The sequence below is a fragment of the Schistocerca serialis genome, chromosome 3 (genome assembly GCF_023864345.2).
Source record: "Schistocerca serialis cubense isolate TAMUIC-IGC-003099 chromosome 3, iqSchSeri2.2, whole genome shotgun sequence".
NCBI classification, from domain to species: Eukaryota; Metazoa; Arthropoda; class Insecta; order Orthoptera; family Acrididae; genus Schistocerca; species Schistocerca serialis.
The window spans coordinates 678,409,666-678,433,644 of NC_064640.1; the positions used below are offsets into that span (position 1 = coordinate 678,409,666).

Here is a 23,979-nt window from a genome sequence, read left to right on the forward strand (position 1 = left end):
TTCAGCATTATGAATACAAATAAGTGCTGTACGTAAAGAGATACGTTGTATTTTTTTTCTTCTGACAAATGTAAGCTTTGACACTTAGCAAGTTTTCCATTTTCTTTCTTCAACTGTTACAATATCCAGTTATATGTATGCAGTACACCAGCGTGGTGTACAGACTGACAAGTACCTTATGATATACATAAATATTAGCTTCTGCACTTCACGAAACATGAAATAGAGCGCTCTTTGTTCGGTTTAAGAATCACGATTGGAGTCAAGTGAAATAGAATTGAGAATAGAAACATGTTGAAAGATAACCTGGAACAATCATACATCCTCATTTACGCTTAGAAAACCCACAGACGGATTTTCAGCTCCACAGTAACACTGTTCTATAGAGGATGTAGATAATATCAGACTAATAATAGCTCGCACTGATGCTTACCGAATGTTACTTCCCCCTTGCGAATGCATGGATGGAACGGGAAGAAACTGTAATACATGCTACAACAAAAAGTACCCTGTGTCAAGCACCTCTTTCAGCCTTTCACGGTATTGATGCAGATGTTGAGGAAATCTTTTTTTCTGGTCGAGACCAAAGTTCGTTTTTTGCAAGTAATGCGGAAAGTCTGCTACCGGAGGAATGAAGCGTAAACAGTACGAATTTTACTGTTTGTGGCCCTTGAATTCATCGTTGCCTATTATTGGCCGTCTCACCAAACGCATTTCGACACCAAGCATGGTTTAGGACATTTACGTTTACCCAGGACATATCGTATTATCTGTCGTAAATAAATAATCTCACAGACCTCCATCACTCATAACTCAAGATTAATATTGTAGCTACGGAACCTCATTTGCAGCTTAAGATAGGCCAAAAAGTTAACTGACCGTAGTTGAGAATCAGTTTTTCACTATCGATACATGGGTAGGCCTACCAGTCTTACAAGTTAGTTCGCGGCTAGCTCAATCTGCCACGATGTAATTGGCTGCTGACAACTCGCAACGTGAGGGGAAGACCGCTAAATCACCTCATATGATTGTTGCTTCGTCAACGCCAAAGCCGATATCCTTCCTCATTCTTGTCCAGTTGAAAAAGTGGCCACTTCTTAATTACAGAACTGTCGACAGAATAATGAACGCTAACTTTCCTTCCAAATCCTGAGAAGCCTCTGGAGTCCACAATTTAATTCCGAACTAGAGGCTGAATTCTTAAACACGCTTTATCCACTCGCGATGTTTATTTGTCAGTTAAATTCACGAAAAATGCCGTTGTGCAACGTGAATTTTACGTAAGGCTGTTTGTTCCATCTCCTACACCGTAGCTGACAAGGTGCTAGAAACGTTCAATACCTATCACAAACCTATCATATTGAAAGGTAGACAAATGAGAGAAACTGTACAACATGCAGACGTAAAAGAAACAATAATTTCTCATTACCACTTGAGCATTAGCAGAGAGCTTTAAGAGACTTAAATTGAGCTATTTCTGAGTATTATGTGACAGACGGCTCGTTGTTTTCTACACACCACCGCTCGGTAAGTACTGCAGAGATAAAAAAATTCAAACATCAGGTGGATGTATTCAGATGTTGATTAATAGCAACTTTCATTAGCGACATGTTCGAAGAAGTTACGTATTTCGACGTGAAGACCACATTTTTATAACATTTACGTGTTTGGAAAGAAATCGCCTGAAAATTGCCGTATGTTAAATGACGAGTGACATGGAAATAAATATAAATGTGTTCCCGTATCGCACTAACTGGTAGTATCGTTAAAAACTGTGTGCGTTCTCAACTATAAAGCAGACGTGAAGCATACTGATACGAATTTCCCGCCAGCAGTCGTTTACAAGCGCTAGCCGCCATCTTTGTTTCCTCCCGCCAACCGACGGCGATCGTATTTTGTCACCTACCCGGCATGCACCGCGGGACAACATGAGCGAGTAGGTACGTGTTTATGGAGCTCAGTCGGGGTTTGGTGGATACAGGGAAACGATACGGCGTACAGTACGCTGATCGAGTTATCCAATAGATGTGGAGTTGTTGTTATTGCTGTGTTTATTTTCGTTGTCTTATGCTTTAGTCCATATAAAGCTCTGTAAGGTAAACGATCTGCCGTTCTTCACTTGTAATTTTTTTCATTTTTGAGTGTTCCAGTTTTTGAAACAAAATGTATTGTTTCGAGAAGTATTTACGTTGCGTCTTTGTGCAGTGACAATACTCTGCTTTAATGCAGAGGTAGATTTGGGATACAAGTATATATTAATGAAAGCGTTATGTGTGTGTTTTTAAATGTCGTATCAGCGTCGTCCTTTGTTTACATTTGTCTGAGTGTAGTTTTATAGTAGCATGCGTATGATAATGTGCTGTTTTGTTGAATTTGGTTTTGACAAAAATAATTCAGTGTTACATGCTGATTCGTGATGAGATGTGAGAAGTTTAATGAAAGATTTTCTGTTATATTAAATGCCAAAACTATGAGGAACCGGCAGTGTTCCATGTAAACTACAGTGAACTGTTCATCTTGTTTTAAGCTCTTTCGTAATTACTTGTATCGCACAGCTTGTAAACAAATCATGATTCGAACCTGTGATCAGTTTTTACTAATTGAGAGGTACATCTATAACTGACAACTGAGTATTTATTGTACAGAGTGATACAAAGGGCACACTGTTTTGATAGAGTTTTCGGTGAATTTTGGTTTATTTTTTTAAATTGTATCTATGTAACACGGACCTGATCTGCGTTTCATAACGTCTATTGTGGTTCAGTACTGATAGTGACATGCACATTTTAAAGGAAATATTATATACATTTTACATAATGCTGTATGAAATTCCAACCTAAATTTCTAATAATAATTCTTGCCTGTTCACAGATGGAAAATTCTGCATATGTACCAAATCACCTTCCACCACCTGCTCTTGTCGTCTTCTCTCAGGCTGGAGGGCTTCCAGAGGCTCTGAGAATGCAGAGGCCCTTTAATCCCCAGGTCTGTCTATTTTGAATAGTTTGTGTTTTGTGATGAACTAAATTTGTATCATATTTTAATCCTTAAAGTGTAAAATGTTTCTTCTTTTATATAGTGTGTGTTGCTGTTTTTTTTTTTTTTTAAATTTAGATATTGCTAAGTAAATGGTGTGTGTGTGTGTGTGTGTGTGTGTGTGTGTGTGTGTGTGTGTGTGTGTGTGTATATATATATATATATAATTATTTTTGACTCTGTGCAGCCCTCATTAATGGTTTTGGAAAAAAATTACAGTTACTTTCTTTTGTGTTTTGACACTGTGCAGTTCAGACTTTTCAATTATGTGTCTAGTGGATTCATTTAATATTTTTAAGAATACATGTAAACTGGGACTGTGCATTAGAAAACTCTGTTTGGAACTTACTTCTAACGTGATTTTTTGTTTTTATGATTTTGTTTTCAGTGCTTGCAGTGACTTATATGTTTGAAGTGTTTACTTTGTGTGTGTGTGGGGGGGGGGGGGAGGGGAGAATGAGTGTACACATACATAAAGATTAGTCTTGTGTGCTACATAATATTTTTTATGTACATTATCAGTGTTTGTCTACCTAGAACCTCTGTTTAACAAAACTGACATCCCATTGTGCAGGTCCCAGAAGCAAAAGACCTGCACGTCCCTTTTGGCAGTGCTACTGTTGCCGGTTTTGGCCTGCGGCACGTTGATAGCTACCCAGGGCTGCCAGCTCACTTGCTTCATCACCTGCAACCACAGTTTGTGCACCCAGCCCTGGATCCCAGGCTTCCATTTGGCTCTGCAGGAGCTGGTGCCTTCCGTCCTCTGGGGCGAGGGCACCCAGGTGCTGGTGATATGGAGACTGGGGGGCTGTCTGCTTTTGCACCTCCAGCTCCTACACTGTCTAGTTCTGGTAACCGAAGTGAGGGCCTGGCGGGCTCTGTCTCACCCAACAGTACACCGCCTCTGCAGCCCCGTGTAAAGGAGGAGGGTTCGGACACACCACTGTCAGAAGACAGAGACCGTGATGGCACACTCACTCCTGGATCCTTATCGGAAGGCAATGTTGCAGACCGGCTTACACCAGAGGAGGGACGTGGCTATAGACGTAAGTGCCTTTATTGGTGTCTGTTATTTTAGATCTATCCACTGGAGGTCTTTGCAGTGCAAAGCATCTTTTTTGGTATGTGTGCAAGTTGATTTAGTGCTCCTTTTTAAAAAGTAGTATGAGCTTTGATGGGCAGTTCTGATAATATTTCTTTGCAGTGAGCTGCTATGTAGTTTTGACATTTAAGAGTCCAATATGTGAAGTGTGTAATCTGGGTCTCACTTATATAGTGTGTTTTTGGTTTGCTCTTTCCTTTTAGCTCCTCTTTTATTTAGCATTCTTTTGGGAAGAAAATTGTCTGCATGCTCTTAGCACTGGCTGTGTAAATTATATTTATAGTTAGATGTAGCCGATAAACTGGTCCAGTTTTTTTTCCTGTAAGAATTAGGTGGTGCTGAATTGTCTCTATTCTCAATTTTGTGTCTTTTATATTTAAGTTTGAAGTCTAACTGATATTTTCTCATCAATAATATGTGAAAAAATGTCTCGATAGACTTTTCAAATGGTGCAGATCTGCAGAAACTTCAGTGTGGAAGAATTGATGAACACATACAGTTAGCAGATAATTGGAGTTTCTAAATTTGTTCACTGTGCTATTGCAGTTACTGGCTGAATCCTCATTGTTGCTAACAGAGGGTATTTTTTCAGCCTCCTATTTCCAAGATTACAGTGATAAAAATTACTTTTATGTATTGTGATTTTGCTAGAGCTTAATAATTCCTCATGCTTGCCATCTATCAAGTTTACCAAATGAAATATAGAAATAAAATAACTGTTTTTAATGAAAGCATTTGAGATATATTGGAGGATTGCACACTTTAACATTTTGACAGCCTACTAAAATTTAAAATGTATTTTCTCAGATCTTCTCCTCTGTACTGGGAGAGACCTCTAGTGGATACTTTGTGTATTTATATTTGCGTGTGTGTGTGTGTGTGTGTGTGTGTGTGTGTGTGTGTGTGTGTGGAGATAAAATTTGTTATGTTAATGATGAATTTCCCTAGATATGCATATGCAGTTTGCATCCAAAGTAATTTTGGCGCTAGGTGCTGAAAATAATCGATTCAGTTGCAGTAGTGGTACAAGTATGACTCACCGCCTACATCGTTCGCGGAGTTAAAAAAGTTTGAGCCAGTTCATATTGGGGCAGATTGATAAATTTACTGCCCGGATGGAGTGCCTGAGTTTGTGTGGTACGTCTCACAGAGCACATACTCTTTCTGTGAACAGCAGGGCAAATCTATCACCTGCGTGGTGTGACTTGAAGCCACCCTGTGCAACGGCGTCGCTTTTTAACAATGTTCGTATGGAATTGCTGTTAGTTTTAAGTTAACCCTCGGAGGCTTACTGGTTTGAGGTTACGCGTCAGTTTTCAGTGTACCGAAATTTTAAAGTTTTCGAGAGCAACTAAAGAGTAGCACGAGAGATGCCGAGGCTAGAGAAGGATTTTGACAAGTAACTTTCTTACTTTTCATATATTAAAATTAAAGTAAAAATTTAGCGTGTTTGAAAGTGAGGCGACGACTTTGGGCAGACAGATGTTTGGCTGTATTATGTGTTTGACGGTTTACGGGAGTGTGATTTCGCGCGGCTAGAGCCGGAGCCGCGGTTTGTTTGTAGAGCCCGGCTGCGCGGCGTCACGCACTCCCCTCGCGGCGGCAGTTAAACGCTTCCAGAATAGCGCCCGCCCGCCAGATGGCACGTTTTGACCGCCACTTTGGAGCTGACATTTGGGGTATTTTTAGGCAGTGCATGTGATGCCTTGTGTATTTGAATTTGATGCGCACCTATTGGAAACACACGGTGGCGTACGAGGCGCCAGAACAAACTTTTGCCTTTCTGAAGGCGAGTCTCGCTGGCTCTGCGTTCTCTTTCCGGTATGTTACTGGTGCTTCGTCAAAGCCTTTGATGAGGCTCCAATGAAAGAGAACTACTGTGGCTGCAGTTTTCGGCTTTTCTTTCGGTGTCGCGTTACTCGTAATTTTGCCTGTATTTGATGGGCTAACGTGCCCGTGAACGTGGCGCACGGGCAGAGGTTTCGGGCCATGAACCCAGCATTTCGAAGGCAGGTAGTGGTCACTGGCGCTTGATGTTAATTGGTACCCATTACGAAGATATCACAACCCTAACGTGTAAAATTCGTTTCTCGAAACAAGCTCAGTGTTGGTAGTGTATCAATAAAGAAACATCCGGCAGCGCCTATAGGTTTTTATTTTATTTCTTGCTTACGAGGTAGGTGCCATAATCCAATTTCGCAGAAACTTCGCTCAGTGAAAGAGGAGTCAGAACAAGAGAACACTTGGGTCGGCCTACCTTTAGATACTCGATCGTTTCTGAGGAAACGATGATCCAAGTTTTCGAGGTACTTTGTGCCTTTTAGCAGTGGCAAGTGTCGCATTATTACACGTTCGCGCTCCGTACTCGAAACCCGATTATTACTTTTATTTTTGTTTCTCATACATCTACCCGTGCCCGTAGAAGATCACTACACGAATATTTTCCAGGCTATATTGAAGCAACGTTGTCGTTATTCGTCTACTAATCGTATTTCTGATGTATCAATTTAATAAAGAAAAGAAGCAATAAATGAATGAGAATTTTTTGAAATTTTTTCCGTGAAATTCCTGTGGTGTATCTTGATGCTAGTGCCAGTTTTCTGTGAATTGATCCGTTATGTATGATTTGCCACATAATTATTGCCAACACGTGAAATCTTCAACGACGTTAACGACATTTCTTTCCCAATTGAGATTCGTACGACGAAATGTCACAGTAGCAAATCTGCCTCCGTGCGATGTGTTAAAAATTTCTATGGTTCTATGATCGGTATCGTTGAAGGGAATGCACCAAATCTTTCTAAAGAATAAGCATTAGAAGAAAATATAAGAATTAATATGCGGATTGATTCAAGAATGACATAAGAATATGAGAATTACTGTGAAACCCAATCGTAATTTTACAATTAATATAACGCCACTCGTGCGATAGCGTTCTCTCTTCCCACGCCCGGGTTCGATTCCCGGCGGGGTCAGGGATTTTTTCTGCCTCGTGATGACTGGGTGTTGTGTGATTTCCTTAGGTTAGTTAGGTTTAAGTAGTTCTAAGTTCTAGGGGACTGATGACCATAGATGTTAAGTCCCATAGTGCTCAGAGAAATTTGAACCATTTTTTATAACGCCACTGTATGCATTAACATTACAAGAAACATTCTTGCAGTAACCTTCTACGGACATGAGTAGATACACGAAATACGAAAGTAAAAGTAGTAATCCGGATTCAAACACGGGGTACAAAACTGAGAAGCCGCGACGCTAGGCACTGTGCCACCATTTCGGATACGATTGATCCATGCGCCCTAAAACGCATCTAAATTACATCGAAAACTTTGACCGTCGATTTCTCGGAGATGGTCGGGTATCTACGGATAAGCCGAGACACCTGTCCGCTTATTTTGACTCCCCTTTCACCGACGAAGTTTATGGGGAATCGGGTTACGGCGCTTCCCGTGTTTTCCTCGTAAGATAGCCATTTTTCAAAATGGCCCGTTTGCCGATATGTTATACTCCAGAACGTTGGTATTTGCGATTTTGTGTTCAAGTCGCTCGGCCCAAGTGATGGGTAAAACGCTAGTACTCCAACTTCTCGATACAGTTCTAGAGTAGCCCCCATCAGGGGGCTTACCGTTTATGCTTGTAAAGTGTTAGTGGCACATAAACGTATACTTAAGTTCTGACCGAGGAGCTAGTGTAACACACCTTTCGCATATTCTTGCACATGTCACGGATTGGTCAGTTTATTTTTGTGTTCTAGCGTCCTGTTGTTTGGCTCTTGAAATTATCAAAACGCTCTTAGTTGCTATATCGAGATATTGGCGGAAAGTTGTTTGTGTAACCACTGTGTTAGCATAAATGAATCTGCCTAGTCTGTATCATGGTTTTATTAGTTCGATAATTCGATGGTCACATCACAGTTTTATTAGTGACAACGTTATGAGAGATGTGATCCCTAAGTGCCCGTCGGAAAAACGACAAATAATGTGCCTCGTTTTCTCTTAGCCTCCTTCATCGTTCCTTGTATGAGTCGTGATCCGCAGACTCAGTTGTTTCGCGGCCCCCGTTCTTACGCGAGTGGTCGCAGGTATTACGGCTGCGATGCTTCCGGTTAGGTTGTATCTACAGGTTTCGTTTATAACGCTGCAGCGGGGTTTGCACATTTAACGTAAAGGCAATCAGATGATAAAACGGACAGTTAGGTTAATGAAACGTCATGAAAGACTGAAGTTGTACAGGGACAAGGGCTCGAATTCGAGTTTCTGCCCTTCACGAGCGAGGCCAATGACTCACTCAGCAAGTCCAGCCTCTCCCTCTTTTCCAGACTCACGCCTAGTGCCACCATTCCCAATGAGAAAGTGCGTGGTAACAGTATTAGTCTGCCCACTTTGAATATTTTCCCACGATAATTATGCTTCGTTCCTTTCGGAGACTATTATTGATGCCCTTTGACTGCCACGCGTTTTTATAACGTCGTGTCCTTCCGTGCCCGCCTTGCTGTATTCTGGAAACAGTTATCTCCATCTCTCACTCGAGGACAGTATTTGTTTTTGCCGCTTAATTGTGACGAGTTGAGCCCGGAAGTATTGACTGTTAAAGCGCTCGCAGTATTAAATCAGCGACGGTATTATTAACATTTGATTACGCTGCGCACAGAACATAGAGATAGCAGTTTTTCTCTTGCTCAATATGCGACATGAATATGACAGAAAATGGCCAGGACTTGTATGAAGTAGCCTCCGCCATGAACTGTAGTGTTTCGCGGAGCACATGTGTGTAGAAGCACGATAACCTATGCGCCGAATGAAACAGAAGTAGCAGCAATCGACGTTTTAACACAACGGCACCTTTCTTCTTCTTCTTCTTCTTCTTCTTCTTCTTCTTTTTTTTAAATCATAACGAAGATAGTTTTATAGCAAAGCGTATAAGCTGTAGTAGAGTTGTGTGCCGTCAGCAGAATGGCTAGCGTGTCATTAGCCGCTACGAGAGGGCCGATGACGTACGACGGGCAATTTGTGTGCTAGCTGTCATATCGAAAAGTGGAAGAATATTCAACAATTCTGTGTGCATTACTCTTCTCCCCAACGTGGGTAGGGGTTCTAACAAGCTACAGCTGTCTTTTCTTAATACGCCGTCTTTTTATATCACAGATTTTTCTTTGTATTACTTTCACCCGGATTTTACACTTATCTTGAAGTGTACGTAATTATCAATTTTTGCTGACACTGTTGTTTTTCCTCTTGACATTAATTTAGCAATTTCTCAGTACATTCATATTGCGCATGTGTGAGGGCACATTTTGAGTCTAAATCAGTACATCCAGTTGGCTGAGCAATCATTTAGACACTATTGTCTCATGCGGAAAAACACAGCTTGTCATTTTCTGTGATATTTCTCATTGCAACAGGGCATTTGCCAATAAAGATATCCGAATCATTGTTAGTGAACATATCTTCTCGGATAAATTTTTAGTTTAAAATATCGTTGCAATGAATCGTTTTTCTGTGTGACATCATGCTTGTCACCGTTGCAAAAGACGAGTTTTTGGTCCAAGAATTCGAAACCTGTCTTAGTAGGCCGTGTGCAGGAAATTTTTAGCCAATATTGCGTGATTTTGTTCCATGGAGAGTGCAGAAATCTATCAGCTGCCTCTAAGAATGCAGTAAAATTTTTAGAGATATGAAATTTCTTTAGCCCTTGTCTTCAGAATCATACAACCCGTTGTTGTAAATACGCACTAATGATAATCTGTTGGGCTACTTTTTACTTCATTTGGTCGATGCATTCAGTTGTCGGTCTACATTAAACTGCTGGCGTGCGATATTATCTTGACTGGTTTATTTCCATTCGGGTAATTCCAGCCGAATCACGAAAAGTTTCTGTTTGTTGAAAACTCGTCGTATTTCCTGGATTGTGTTTGGTAATAGGGTGTACAAGGACCATTTAATCGGACTGAACAGAAAAAATGTGCCTCAATTTTCTGTAAGAGTGTTTATACAAAACTGTGACATTTATATGTATTCCCGCCATCGGCCGTCTTTCGGCATCGAATAGCAACTATTGTAAATTAATAACAGTAAAACATTTTCAATTTTGTCGCTTATACATTTGTACAAGAAGTTGCCCTGTCAAGGAGCGACGGAACTGTTTGTTAACGTAATAGTTTTCCATCTGCTAAGGTGTGTGCTTTCAGTTTTTAATTACCTGGCTATTTCATCGACTCGTTTGCAGTTGTTAATACTTTATTCTTCTCAGCCCTATTTAAGTATTCTTCAAAAATATGCTGCATCGCAATCCAACTGAAGTTTGAAGCGATTAGTAGCCGGACGTTTAACGCAGTGTTCGGAAATGTTAGGCTAACGGAAACTCGGTTATAAGTGTTTGCCGGCGGGCGGACGGTGAGTGACAGGTTTGTGGTCGCAGAACTTGGCAGACTGACTTCAGCGCTTTCGTCCGCCCCCTATTCTCCGCAAGAATGTGCGGGAACACCATTGGAATTCGGTGCTGTAGAAACTGTGTCATTGGCAACTCTAGCAGATTGACATTTTGCTCGGTCTAGCTTGTCGGCCACACTTTTATTATTAAGGGACGGGGTCTTTTATATGCTGGACTATTATCTCTGACTTTAAATGTAATGTCGTTTCATTAAGATGGTATTCATTGCCTGACGCATGTAAATTGTCTCGTTGTAATACCTGAACAATTACAGATTAGCAATGGATGAGCGCTACGGATAAGAGAATTAAGGAATGAATTGTGTACAAAATCGCAAGGGCCAATGGTGCAATAAGTGTAAAGCGGAGACAGAAATTCTCTTTCAGCGAATGTGAATTCTGTTTTGTGATGTATTATAGGTAATTAAAATTCGAACGTCTACGTAATGGGGCAAACAAACAGAGAGACATGCATGGGAATAATATTTCACAACATATAGTTCTCAGAGGTTCCCATCCCAAATGCGTTGTTGCCTGAACTACATCAATTAGTTCTTGTTAATTGCTCATAAAAACTGTCTTTTCATTAAAATAAGGCAAAAATTAATAACTACTGTTTTACTTCAGTGTCTATTGACAATTGGCCTTAATAATAACAGTAATAAATTTATCGAAAGAAAAGTAAATAACAAAGAAATATTATGTTTTCAAAAAGCATGTCGCAAATTAAAAAAAACAGTGAAAGAAGACAGCGTTTTTTGCTATAGATGATAGACTGACAAAACAGGCCTGAAATACCCCTGGGGAAAATAATGAATAAGAAGTTAGGCCCATGAATTTAATGAAAGCGTTTGTAGCAAATCGTATTAGAGCTGCAGAAGGATATATTTTTGAGAAACCTAGTGGTGAAATTCAACGTTGCGAGGGATAAGAGCACAGGTATAACCGATCGAGCCGCCCTCAATCACCCCCCCCCCCCCCAAAAAAAAAAGCTTTGGTCGAAAGCCTAGGAATATTGGAAGAGTAGGGAAAAACAGATACTAGTAATAACTCGGCTGTTGACCCACAATTGTAACGGAGACAAAAGGTTAATGAAGTTAAACAATGAAAAGAGGCGTATTTTCGTTCCTCTAACGAATTCCCAGAGAAATTTTATAACTATTTTAATTTAAAAAAAGGGTACCTCCACAGCTTCCCTACTGGGATGTAATTGGTAAATGGAATACAATTTTCGTTGTAAAGTCATGTGTACTTACAGGCCTAGATACTCATAAGGAAATTTTTCTCAACCAGAGCTTTCAAAGCATTTAAAATGGATGTTTTCCATAAAAATTTGTGCCTAAAATTGATATTTAGTTCTGTTGTTGGTGGCGTTGCCAATGGATAAGCGACTGAAAAAATCACCAATTTTTCACTTCTTGTGAAATTAGTGTCGATTGTATTTGGACAACTGTTATTTATTTTACCCAGCCAAGCTTTGTAACACACGTGCAGTTCCATCAGTGAGAGATGGGTAATAGTTTTGCTGACCAGAAAAGAATATTTCAATCGTGACTGATAATATCACACTTCGAGACATTGTGCCCTCTTTAAACCTTTGAAAATTTTCAGAAACCCACTGAAGTCCAATATATGCGCTAGCTTGTGGCTCCTCGAAGTTCACGAACAAAAAAAAATGGTTCAAATGGCTCTGAGCACTATGGGACTTAACATCTAAGGTCATCAGTCCCCTAGAACTTAGAACTACTTAAACCTAAGGACATCACACACATCCATACCCGAGGCAGGATTCGAACCTGCGACCGTAGCAGTCGCGCGGTTCCGGACTGAAGTGCCTAGAACCGCAAGGCCACCGCGGCCGGCCGTTCACGAACATTGCTTGTAACTTGTGAGTGTCAGTTTCAGCGCTTGCGCTACCATTCAAACTGTAAAATACTTTGTTGGTATTTCTCCCGTGTTCTGCGCCGGACACGCCGTCGCTCCTAGATTACCCTACGAACAAGCAGCTTTTGATAAACTCCCTCTTTTCTTGGATGATAGATAATCGAGTGTCTTTATGGCTGTAGAAATACCCAAGCATACCAGAACTTCGGAATTTTTGTATATTTTTCGTTCATTCGTAAGGCTCACAGTCCTGGATTTGGATGCGGGCGACTCTCATTTTTCTCATGATTAAAATCGTATTCGTATTTTGAGGGTGTAGTGACTACTTGTCTCGTTTCATTTCCTAGTTTTCATTATTTTTGGTCGATATGGTTTCGTCAGTTTAGTTTTTAGTATTTTCGCATTCCGTAGATATCTGAGTTTTATTCAGATAATGCCCAAGAATTACCTCTCTTCAGAACCGAAAGTTCAGCGTAATCTACCGAAAGAACTGGTGCGTCACTTGCTAGCACGAAATACAGCTGCACCCGTTTTTCGGCACTCTTAAGCATTTCAAGGTGCTTGACAGGCCGATCTAATGATGATTTTTAATTTCATTACTTTCTGTCTGGCGGCCTTTGCTTTCGTACATGCGTAGTGTTCACATTGATGGCCAATTGTTCATTGCCTTCACAAATATCAGTGGTATATAACACTTTATGTTGGAATCTAATCGGGCCACTGAGACTCATAACCGTCTCTCGGAGTTCGATTTCGTGAGAGAGTTTCGCTCGACTCGCCCTCTGTTGCAGTAAGAACATTCAGCAATCCGTGCCTTTTTCTAGGTACTAATATCTGTCAGTCTAGTAGCAAGCTTCAAATGAGATGTTTCCTGTTCAATGGTTTGTGTCAGGGAGTTACGAAGGTGTTCCTGAGGACCGCATCTATGCGCTCCGGGCCGGCCGGAGTGGCCGAGCGGTTCTAGGCGCTTCAGTTTGGAACCGCGCGACAGCTACGGTCGCAGGTTCGAATCCTGCCTCGGGCATGGATGTGTGTGATGTCCTTAGGTTAGTTAGGTTTAAGTAGTTCTAAGTTCTAGGGGACTGATGACCTCTGATGTTAAGTCCCATAGTGCTGAGAGACATTTTTATACGCTCCGGTTGGGGCAAATCGTTAAGTTAACAAGAGAATTCTCCCTGTGTGCCTCATGCAACCATATGCCCACTTAGAAATTCGTGTCACATGCGTATGAAAAAGCAAGGTGATGTGTAGATTTTTGGGTGCAGCAGCAGAGCGAGCGAGGCTTGACAGAAAACTATCTGCAAGCGCCAGACCTTCGTGTAGAACTGTGAAATAATTCCTCAGATGCCCCCATTGAAAGAAGACGTGTTTGGTTGGGCAAATTGGAGTTAAGACAAATACCTGTTAGTACCCTTCCGACAGTGGGTCATAATGTCGCGGTGTATTTAGGATGGACCTGTACGGTCAGTGAGGAGACATTCCACAAGGCTCTTCATACAATATTCTCAGGTGTTCCTCACTATAAGGTTTCAACATAATCTATTTACCGTATTCTTATGCTATTGATGTGAAACTGGCCTTAGTAACTGGTTCTTTACTCCAACGTGGTAGTTATTAAACTTGGAAATTTCTTACCACCATCAGCCGTTTACCGAATAAAATTCGGGTCAAGCTTGCTGGTGTGTCGCCCGTGTACAAATGTGGTTGAGTATCTTTCGGGAGAGCCTGCTTACCTTTGGCCTGGTCACGATATTGTCACGCATTTATTCATTCGTGTTCCCTGGTTGTCGATACCGTGTTTAATGTTACTTAGCGTTTATGCTGTTTCAAATACGTCGCTTTTTTGTACTCACTGGCGGCTTTTGTTGTAAGTGAAGCCAGATTCCTTATATACCCTGCAGTATCAGCTTACACCACCAGACCACAGCTTCGTTGACTTGGGCGTTGGATTAAGGGAAGCGAAACATTTCTTTTTCCGTCGGTGTGTCATCGTCTACATTTGAAGAGTCACCGCCCCACTGGTTCTCCGGAACACGGGTAAGAACCACTGGTATTACGTATAAGAACCAATCTCTCGCGCTTCTGCTACTTCTTTTTTACGTGAGAAGGGTGGGGAATGGTGCGGAAGAATTGGATGACCTTAGAGGATCCTGTGGCCGCTTCGTTCCAGAGTTTGGCGAATGTGTTGTTCAAGATTTCTAAGCGACACAAACTGCTTTGATTATGTTGTTATGCTCACCTAACATAAGAAGAATGCTACTGTATGCAGAAATGAGGATACGTGAAACATAATTATATTGTTCATACGTCTGTCATCAGTCCCTCGTATTACATTTATCGATCGTCACTGACATTACTACGCCACACATTTTTGTGACATGAGAAATTAATCATTGTAAACTGACTTTCCTAACTAGACAGTAATAATTTTGTATCTCTCAGTCCTTAATTCACAGTTTGTATTCTTGTCAGCCCTTTGCCGTCGCACTTTGTCGGACACTGCTCCCATTGAATTTGTTCTGTGTTGGCTGTCAGTGCAGGGGCAGCTCGGCGAAATCGGAAATCCATCGTAGTCACTTAGATAGCCTTACTGGGACGCTATTTTTTCCGCTATCATCGTACTGAATGAAGAAAATCATGTAACATATCATTGAAGGAGTTCTAAATGTGTAAATTTTTCGTGGTTTATAAGCTACACTCAGATGCCATAGTGAAAATCCTTTTAACACAATTTCCGTAGAGATCGCCACATTTCCATGTGCTGAAGAGGGAAGAATGGAGGATTGTGAACCGGAGGAAAACGGAATGGAGTCATTTGATCTATTAAAATGTGTTTTTCTGATTGGAAATTTGCTCAAACATTTTTGTCGACCTGAGCGAAAGAGAATCTCTGTAATTTACATAAATTAATTTTCACTAGCTGCTGATTTCTTGTTACAGATTTTTAAAAAAACTTCTATTCAGTAAGGATAAACCTACTAAATCTTTATAATTTGTTACCTTAACATTTGTGCAGTTCCCTGTTTCCTGCACCTCCATGGGGCGTTTGATTACATTTGCGGTCCTGCGGTTGGCGGAAACATGCCGCAGCGGATTATGCCCTCTTGTATACGTCCACCAGAAATATTATTTATTGTTCTGTAAGTGCTTTTGATATGCTCCGCACCCTCAATTGCTATGCTCACCGGACTACCTCTAAACTCTGTTTGGTATTCTGCGTTTTTGCGTTTGACGGTTGGTAATAACACTGCCCTCTCGTCCCGTTACCTGTCACTGGAATTCCGCTGAGAGCCACGCGGGTACTAGTGTGTGTGTGTGTGTGTGTGTGTGTGTGTGTGTGTGTGTGTGTGTGTAGCGCGACAGGGACGCAATAAAGTACATTTTTCCTTTCCCCCCACCAATAACGTCTTTCTACTGAATCGTGTTTGCTCCAGTGAACGCTTCACGCTATACTAAGTGTAGGAAGCGCCAGCTTGTGAAAATTCACTTTCAGATTCGTGCACGAGGTGGTGTACTCTCTACCACGTATGTTAGATGGATTTTCTGAGCGTAGGTGAGTGTGCAGTTCTCTGGAAAAAACAGGCCGTCTAGCGTGTGAGGTTGCGGTATTTGGCAGAGATTTACTTGCTGCTATGGCCGTTTGTGCAGTGGCACGTCCGCGTGTAGGTGGTTGCTGATTTGGAAATTGACGGCTCCCTGTAGCGTGCAACATGACACGAAGCTCGTGGACTGAGGCCCACCGTCGCCGTACGTGCTGCCTGCACAGATGCCGCTGATGGACTCTTCGACTGCTGTCCGCGTCCCAAATTAATTTGTTGCAGACAACGAGATGTCAGTCTGTTGTACATACGGAAATGGACGAAGTGTTGGTTTGTGTGGACGAGCATCGTTTGTTGCATTAACACTTCGTTTAAAATTTTCTCTCTCTCTCTCTCTCTCTCTCTCTCTCTCTCTCTCTCTCTGTGTGTGTGTGTGTGTGTGTGTGTGTGTGTGTGTGTGTGTGTGTGTGTGTGAGAGAGAGAGAGAGAGAGAGAGAGCTAATCGTTGACCTTTATCCCGTATCTTGGCGGAGTCGGCATGCTAATTACGGGATTCGGAGATTTAGTGGTAGAGGGTCGGCCCCTCCCACTCCCCATGACGGAATTTTTGACCGGTATTCACCAATTCGGATGTGGGGAAAAAGAGCCTGAAAACCACATCTAGGCTGATGGCACACCGACACTTGTTGTTAATCCTGCGGGCGGATTGATCTGGGGCCGGTGCTTCTCCCGGAATCCCGGAAGTGGCGTGATACTGCACGCGGCTATTCCGGCGGGTCCAAGTGCGCTTACGCATATTAATGAAAAGAATGTCGGTGTAGATACTAGAAAAAGCAGTAGAAGACCCATGTCTGTGCTTAATCCGTATCGTTTTCCCCTGCTGGCCGCCTGTGGTACCATTTTACTATTTCTTCTGTCAGTTCTACCCACTCTGTGTATTGTCTTCTTCGCTGCCTTTATTAAGACATTAAGTGAGCGTAGATCGACGTTTTGTATTGTTTCACACACAGCGTTTGTCTACGAGCATTATTTTTTGTAAACAGAAAAATTCTTTGCTGCAAAACATTAGCTTGTCTTTAAAAGTTTTTTAAGTTGATGAATGTTCATCAATAAGAAGCGACGAGTATTTTGTAGCTGGGTAGTATGTTGCCATGTGCCTGTACCTGTCCGCCGGCCGGTGTGGCCAAGCGGTTCTAGGCGCTACAGTCTGGAACCGCGCGACCGCTACGGTCGCAGGTTCAAATCCTGCCTCGGGCATGGATGTGTGTGATGTCTTTAGGTTAGTTAGGTTTAATTAGTTCTATGTTCTAGGGGACTTACGACCTCAAAAGTTAAGTCCCATAGTGCTCAGAGCCATTTGAACCATTTGTACCTGTCCACGCTATTTGATTCTTACACTGTAAGGAAAACAATTTCATTTCAGGTCTTCTTGCGTCCATGTTAGTATTGCTATTACATGTCCATACCTGTGCCGAATGTTTTAGCCTTGATAACCTCCACCTTAACACAAAATTGCTGTCTTACTCGCTGGTGGATGCGGGCTCATTCATCGAATTGGTGATGACTAAAACTTGTTCTTTCACACGTGTATTCTTTGCGCGAACTGTTGTACGGCAGACGTTCATACAACAAAGACAGGTTTGCTACTGCCATGTGCGTGCGAGGTATGTTTTTTAAAAGCTTCTTTAACGTTGCGTTCAAATTACAAATACTTCCGAATAGGGACTGCTTACCGTATATCGTTAACAAGGTGGCTGCGTTACCGTCAGTAGGTGATACCGCGTTCTGTTAACTTAAGCGTCCACTACAGTGTGTGTGCTTATCATTCCAGTAAAAACATTTGAAGCATGCGATAGCTATCATAACCTTGTGAGTTTATCCTGTTGCAGCCGAGGCGCTGCTTGCCGGCAATAGGTGTTCCTTTTTGTAGTGCCTAGAGCAAATGTGATCCTCAGTTTTCTGTCCGCAGCATCCTCGGGTTACTTACGAAATATAAGACCAAGCGATACAGTGAAATGATTGGCAAACAGGAGCGGGCTTCGCATCCTTGTGCATCTTTCCAGATTTAAGTTTTCCCTCATTTCGCTCGGGACGAATACTGGTTTGTTTTCTTTGAAGAAGGCAGCGTTGATTCCCTTATCCGTCCCTTTCCAGGCCGAGATAGTCATGGATGAGACGTTGAACACTAAATGTCCGTCCTTAAATTTCTGTAGCATTTCCATGTGCAGTGAAGAACTGTGTTTCCGTGGGTATCATCATTTAATATGGATTCGATTAAGCAGTTACATTTCTCTCCTTTCTGTATAGGCTGTATAAAATATACATCCTCAGTATCGTTTCCTTTTTTCATTCCTTCATTGTCTTTTAATTTATTCATTGCAGGTATTGGACTAATTTTGTGGCATTTTTATAGCATTTTCGCCTTCTGGCCATTGTAGCTTCCACATGTTTGTTTCCACATCTACATCTATATCTACTACTCTGCTTGGCAGAAGGCTCGCCAAACCACTTACATATTACGCTTTATGGCCGAACGGTTCTAGGCGCTTCAGTCCGGAACCGCGCGACTGCTACGGTCGCAGGTTCGAATCCCACCTCGGGCATGGATGTGTGTGATGTCCTTATGTTTGTTAGGTTTAAGTAGTTCTAAGTTCTAGGCGACTGATGACCTGAGATGTCCCATAGTGCTCAGAGCCATTTGAACCATTACGCTTTACCGTTACGCTCTTGAACAGCGCGCGGGAGAAACGAACACACAAATGTTTCCGTGCGAACTCGGATTTCTCTTATTTGATTACGTTAATCATTACTCCCTACGTAGGTAGGTAGGTGCCCATTGAACATTTTCGCGTGCGGAGGAGAAAGTTGATTGTTAAAACTTCGTGAAAAGATTATTTTCAGCCATAATGGCTATGTTTGTGAACCGTGACTGTGTGAGATAATTATTTATTTCAAGTTTTTGCTACCAGTGACATTTTAAAGTGACTGGTAGCAGAAACTTGAAATAAATAATTCGTGAAAAGATCTCGCCGCAACGAAAATCGCCTTTATTTTAATGATTGCTACTCCAACTCGGGTATCATATACGTGATACGCTCTCCCGTCTTTCGCGATAGTACAAAACGAACTGCCCTTTTTATTTTTTCGATGGCCTCCGTCAATCCTATCATGCACGGATCCCGTACCACGCAGCATTGCTCGAGAAGAGACGGACGAACGTAGTGTAGGCAGCCTCTTTAGTGGATTGCATTTTCTAAGTGTTAATTACGTTACTTGATATAATTACAGTCACGTTTTTTACTGGTTGTGGGTTCCATTTACATATATTACTGATTACTATTCATTCCACTTTCCTCCATCATTAGGGCATTTTCTTGGTAAGTGGTGACAAACCTTTTTGTTCTTCGTTTATATATACAGGGACATCAGGTGTGGTATAAATAAAAGCAAGAAATACTACAAAACCGTTTTCTTTCTCTGTTAAACTTTGATTTCCGCTTACAACTGGGTGGCGTGTGCTGCTCATGATGTGAAACGGTTACAGCGTATAGCATAACTAATAAGTAAATTCAGTCTTATATTCAGGGTTTACAGTTTACAGTCCTGACTAGTTAAATTATCATCACGGGGTTTTAATCCGCATTCGTCATGCTCATAAACTAATAGAAACAGGAGTGTGTCAGTCATTGTGAGCACGTCTCAGATTATTATAGGCTCCTTGGAGTCCGGTTTGCCCTCGGGCGGTTTTTCACAGTTCTCTTCCCTTACGCATCATTTATATTTGCGTCTCATGTAACAGTCTTCCTGTAGTGGGTGAATAACGCAACCAGTCACTTCTTGGCAATGGAACATCATGCTGTTCGTTCCGTAAGTGCTGTGTTTCAGGGTTGTTTTTTTTTTTTACCATCTCCACCGAAATAAAAACAAATTAATTTTGGAAAATATAAAGTGTTTCTGTTTCGACACAAAATAACTAGATGCGGATAAAACCTAGCCGACAATCAGATACGTACAACTGATAGTGGAACACCGTTAGTGGGTCCAGGAGATGGCTCTAGAGCCAAATAGTAGATGTGTGGCCTCTGTAGGAAAGAGACGAATTCTTAGCTTTTCTTATTTCCTGTTCTTGTACTCCCCCGTCCCAAGGCTTGTTTTCTACAGCGACTCCTCAGGAGATGCAACGCGTGTACCGTGTTTGTCAGTTTCAGTATAGCGTGTAAAAAAAAAAGGAAAAGTTGTGTGTTCGTCACGGACGAAGGCAGCGGCGTTCTTCAAGAATGTCGTTATTCCGACACGTGTCCAAAGTATCTCTGATTCACTTTATCCACTAGTTCTTTTTCTCGATTTCGTTATATTGTGAATTACATTTACTCCAACAGTAAAAGAAAATGTCAAGTGCGTAGGTAAACAGGAACCAGGGAGGAAAAAATTATTACGTTGTAACAAAACTTTAATACGCAATAGTTCGAGAAAAAATGGCTGGTATGCTGCGTCACTTACACCCCGCATATACGACGACATCCAGTCCTAGCTCGATATTATAAAAGAGGTTTTACAGAATTTGTGTGACTCTTTCATCATAAGAGTTTTTCCTTGGAAAAATGTTTGTTGTTGTCTACGGAATCATGACTATCCAGGCGTGCACTTCTTCATGCGAAGCAAATCGAAGGCCCGTTGCTCGTTGACTTTTTCTGGATCACGGCGCCACAATTAATGCACAACGATTCGTGGACACTTCGGAAAAATTGAAGCGTGTCATCAAATCGAATATTGACGTACGGCATCATTCTGTTGCAGTATAATGCCTGCCCACATCTTCCACAAGGTTGTTTCAACTACGCTGCACAAGTTTTGTTGGGAAGCCCTTACACATATTTCCTTCACTCCCGATCGCTCCCCTTTCGATTTCCATATTTGTGGAGCCTTGAAGAAAGGCATTCGTCGCCGTCGTTTTGCTTTGGACAAAGTGGTGCATTCCTGGGTATAATCATGCATCCGTAGCTAACCACAATCACTTTTCCTTGAGGACATTGACCGTCTTGTCACATGGGGCTAAATGTATTAACATATATGGCGATTGCTTTTGAAGTAATAAACCATTTACTTACTCTTTTCCATCTGTCTCGTTTCCATTTGACTGCCCTTTCAATCAGTTACGATGGACCTCAGATCTGTCTGTGTAAATATAATTTTTAGCCAAGAATGGCTACTTCGGAAAATATAAAACGTGATGAAACTAAAAAGTAAACAATTTCGGTTTCATAAACTTTTATGTTATCTGATGTTGCCATTCTTTTGCAAAAAAATTTCTTATAGCATTGTACTAACACATACCGCTCGACTAATTATTTTTGGAAAATTACCTCCAACTACTAAATGTCGCCTCTTCTTTCAGAATTAGGCAAAACAAAGAAACATGATTTACCATATTAGGAAGGTCTCTCACTAATTTCCGTGACAATATGTGGACGTGGTGCCTGTTGTAGAATTCTATAATTTTTCCTATGAACTTAGATTTTTCTTTGGTCCGTGGTTATTCTTCGGAACTATTGTTAGTTACGAATGTAGAAAATGAAATTTTAAAGATCTTTGTGCTTTGACAAATTCATCTTGCAGTCGTCAGTAGTAAAGTGCCGAGTTGTTATCCAATTGTCTGCGATCGAATAACATTTGACCCTAAAACAGTGTGTGTCACTTTGTGTTCCACTTGTGACATACCCATATGTAAATGAGAAATGCTTAATCGTTCCTCTGTTTCGCAGATACGAGAGCTTGCAGATTTCTGCCGATCCCATTTCTTACAGTTTTAGCAGGTCCTTCTTACGTATTTCTGCAGATTTAGCTGTTGATCATTTAGTATTCGTTCCACTGCAGTATTTCAAAGGGACCGCGCCTACTAGTCGTCATGGATTTCGTTCAGATGTGTGGTGTATGCAAGGCTTGGCCAGAAATGAATGTGACGGTAGTAGGGGCTCCAGATAGCCAAGCGTTTAGAAAAAATGTCATTTTCGGTGCGGGTCGGGTGGCGCATGAGCTATTTGTGTTATCGTAGTTTCCAAGCAGCGGTTGGCATAGTGGAAAGTGTTCAGAACGATAATACAAAGTAGTGGGGCGATTCCCTATATGGAGCCTTTTTTAAATCAATTTTCACGTTGGTTACATTGCAAATGAACTGAAATAATGCTCAGTATATTGTGTTTATAAATTTTTTCCTAAAGTACATGAAAATGAAGGTATAGGAAAATTGTAACTACAAATAACTTTCCAGCGTGGGATTGTATGGCGTACACGACAGCTTCGTATATAAAGTTATGTACTTTCGTTATTGTATGGTTGATGATTTGTACGTGCTGACATGATATTCAGCTTCAAAACAGCGGCACTTGTAATTTTCCCGGTATCTTGCACACCACTAGACGCCGCATTTTTACCTGTACCCTTCAATTACAGTCCATTCTTGTAAAGCTGGTTGCACAGTCTTCGTGGATCCTGTAAGTAAAATCTTTTCTTGGAAATTTATTTGCAATCTCAAATTTTCCTTTTTCTTTCCTTTTCTACCCTTCATGGAAATACTCAAAAATTGTTCAAGTGTGTGTGAAATCTTATGTGACTTAACTGCTAAGGTCATCAGTCGCTAAGCTTACACACTACTTAACCTAAATTATCCTAAGGACAAACACACACACCCATGCCCGAGGGAGGACTCGAACCTCCGCCGGGACCAGCCGCACAGTCTATGACTGCAGCGCCCTAGACAGCTCGGCTCATGGAAATATTAAGAAATGCAACATACTGAACATTATTTCGGTTTATTTGCAATGAAGTAACGTAGAAGTTGAAAATACAGTTTTCATATAGGGACGCGACCCCGATTACCTTTCTGCACGGTTTCCGCTGCGCCAACCGCTGCCTAGAAACTTCGTTAACAGCAGCTCATGACTTGTCCGACCCATACCCAAAGTGCTATTTTTTCAAAACCCTTGGCCTTTTGGATCTGCACTGCTGTCACTTGTCGTTTTGGCTAAGCCCTGCTTATACTGTAAATTTGGACGAAATTGCTGATGACGAGTAGGTGCGGCCCCCTTCTTAGTGCAGTTGTAAGAAAGATAGTTTCTGGAATGTCAGGTACGGGAAATTTATTTCTAAATAATGGTCAGTTTTCGTCACCCGTTTCACAGGTTTGTAAGTTGCTTCAGCCCACCTCGAACACTTTTTGAACAAAATGGTGAATTAAGTTGAAATCTCTGTATATATTGGCGTATTAGGCGACGAGAAAAATTGTAAAAATATCCTTTCACTAAACATTTAATGGGAAAAGATTTAGCGCGAATATGTGGGTCAAGTTTTATTTCACGTTAATTGTCCTCTGACTTACTGCAACGTGTTTGATATTATGAGGAACATTACTGAATAAAAGATTGTTCTTAATGTGTTTTTATTTGGAGCTTTTCGTAGGTGATTGTCTACAGCTGTTAAATAATGGTTACTGTCACAATCGAAACCGTTGGAGAATAAACGTAAAGTTGTATAGCTGGTGGTTCAAATATGTTTTTCCAAATAATTTTTATTTTAATAGAGTCCTGCCAAAATATTACATAGTTTGCAGCTCATATTTTATGGCATACATATGTAACGCAACAAATTTATATCGTCTGTAGTACTAACTTCATGGTGCAGATTGCTTCAACTTTCGTGAAAGACCTTTAAACAATCGTTTCCCGTAGCAAGACAGTGTTATTGGTTGCACTTTATGCGCTTTGTTTTCATTCTGCAACAGCAGTGTTTATTTTGAAATATTAGTGAAAAAAGATCAGTCTCTATGGGCCAGTGATCATATCCCTTATATCACTTGTCCAGACCTGATTTCGCATGGTTTTCGTGTATTTTTGCCTTTTTAAGTGCCTAACTCGTCTTCTAATTATGCCTCACACACTTCTGCTAAAAGAGCCTCCACCAGAGACATCGTAAATGTAAGAAGATCGATAATGCT

General features: G+C 41.3%; 1 protein-coding gene across 1 annotated transcript in view; it reads left to right on the forward strand.

The window, feature by feature from the left end:
• Positions 1–1,954: 1,954 nt before the first annotated feature.
• LOC126471083 (E3 ubiquitin-protein ligase RNF220-like) overlaps positions 1,955–23,979 on the forward strand; it is a 682,522-nt gene continuing 660,497 nt past the window's right edge. The window contains exons 1-3 of the mRNA XM_050099157.1: positions 1,955–2,096; positions 2,872–2,985; positions 3,611–4,082. Of these exons, the coding sequence (XP_049955114.1) occupies positions 2,872–2,985; positions 3,611–4,082 (586 nt within the window). The 5' untranslated portion in view covers positions 1,955–2,096. The remainder of the gene's footprint in view (positions 2,097–2,871; positions 2,986–3,610; positions 4,083–23,979) is intronic.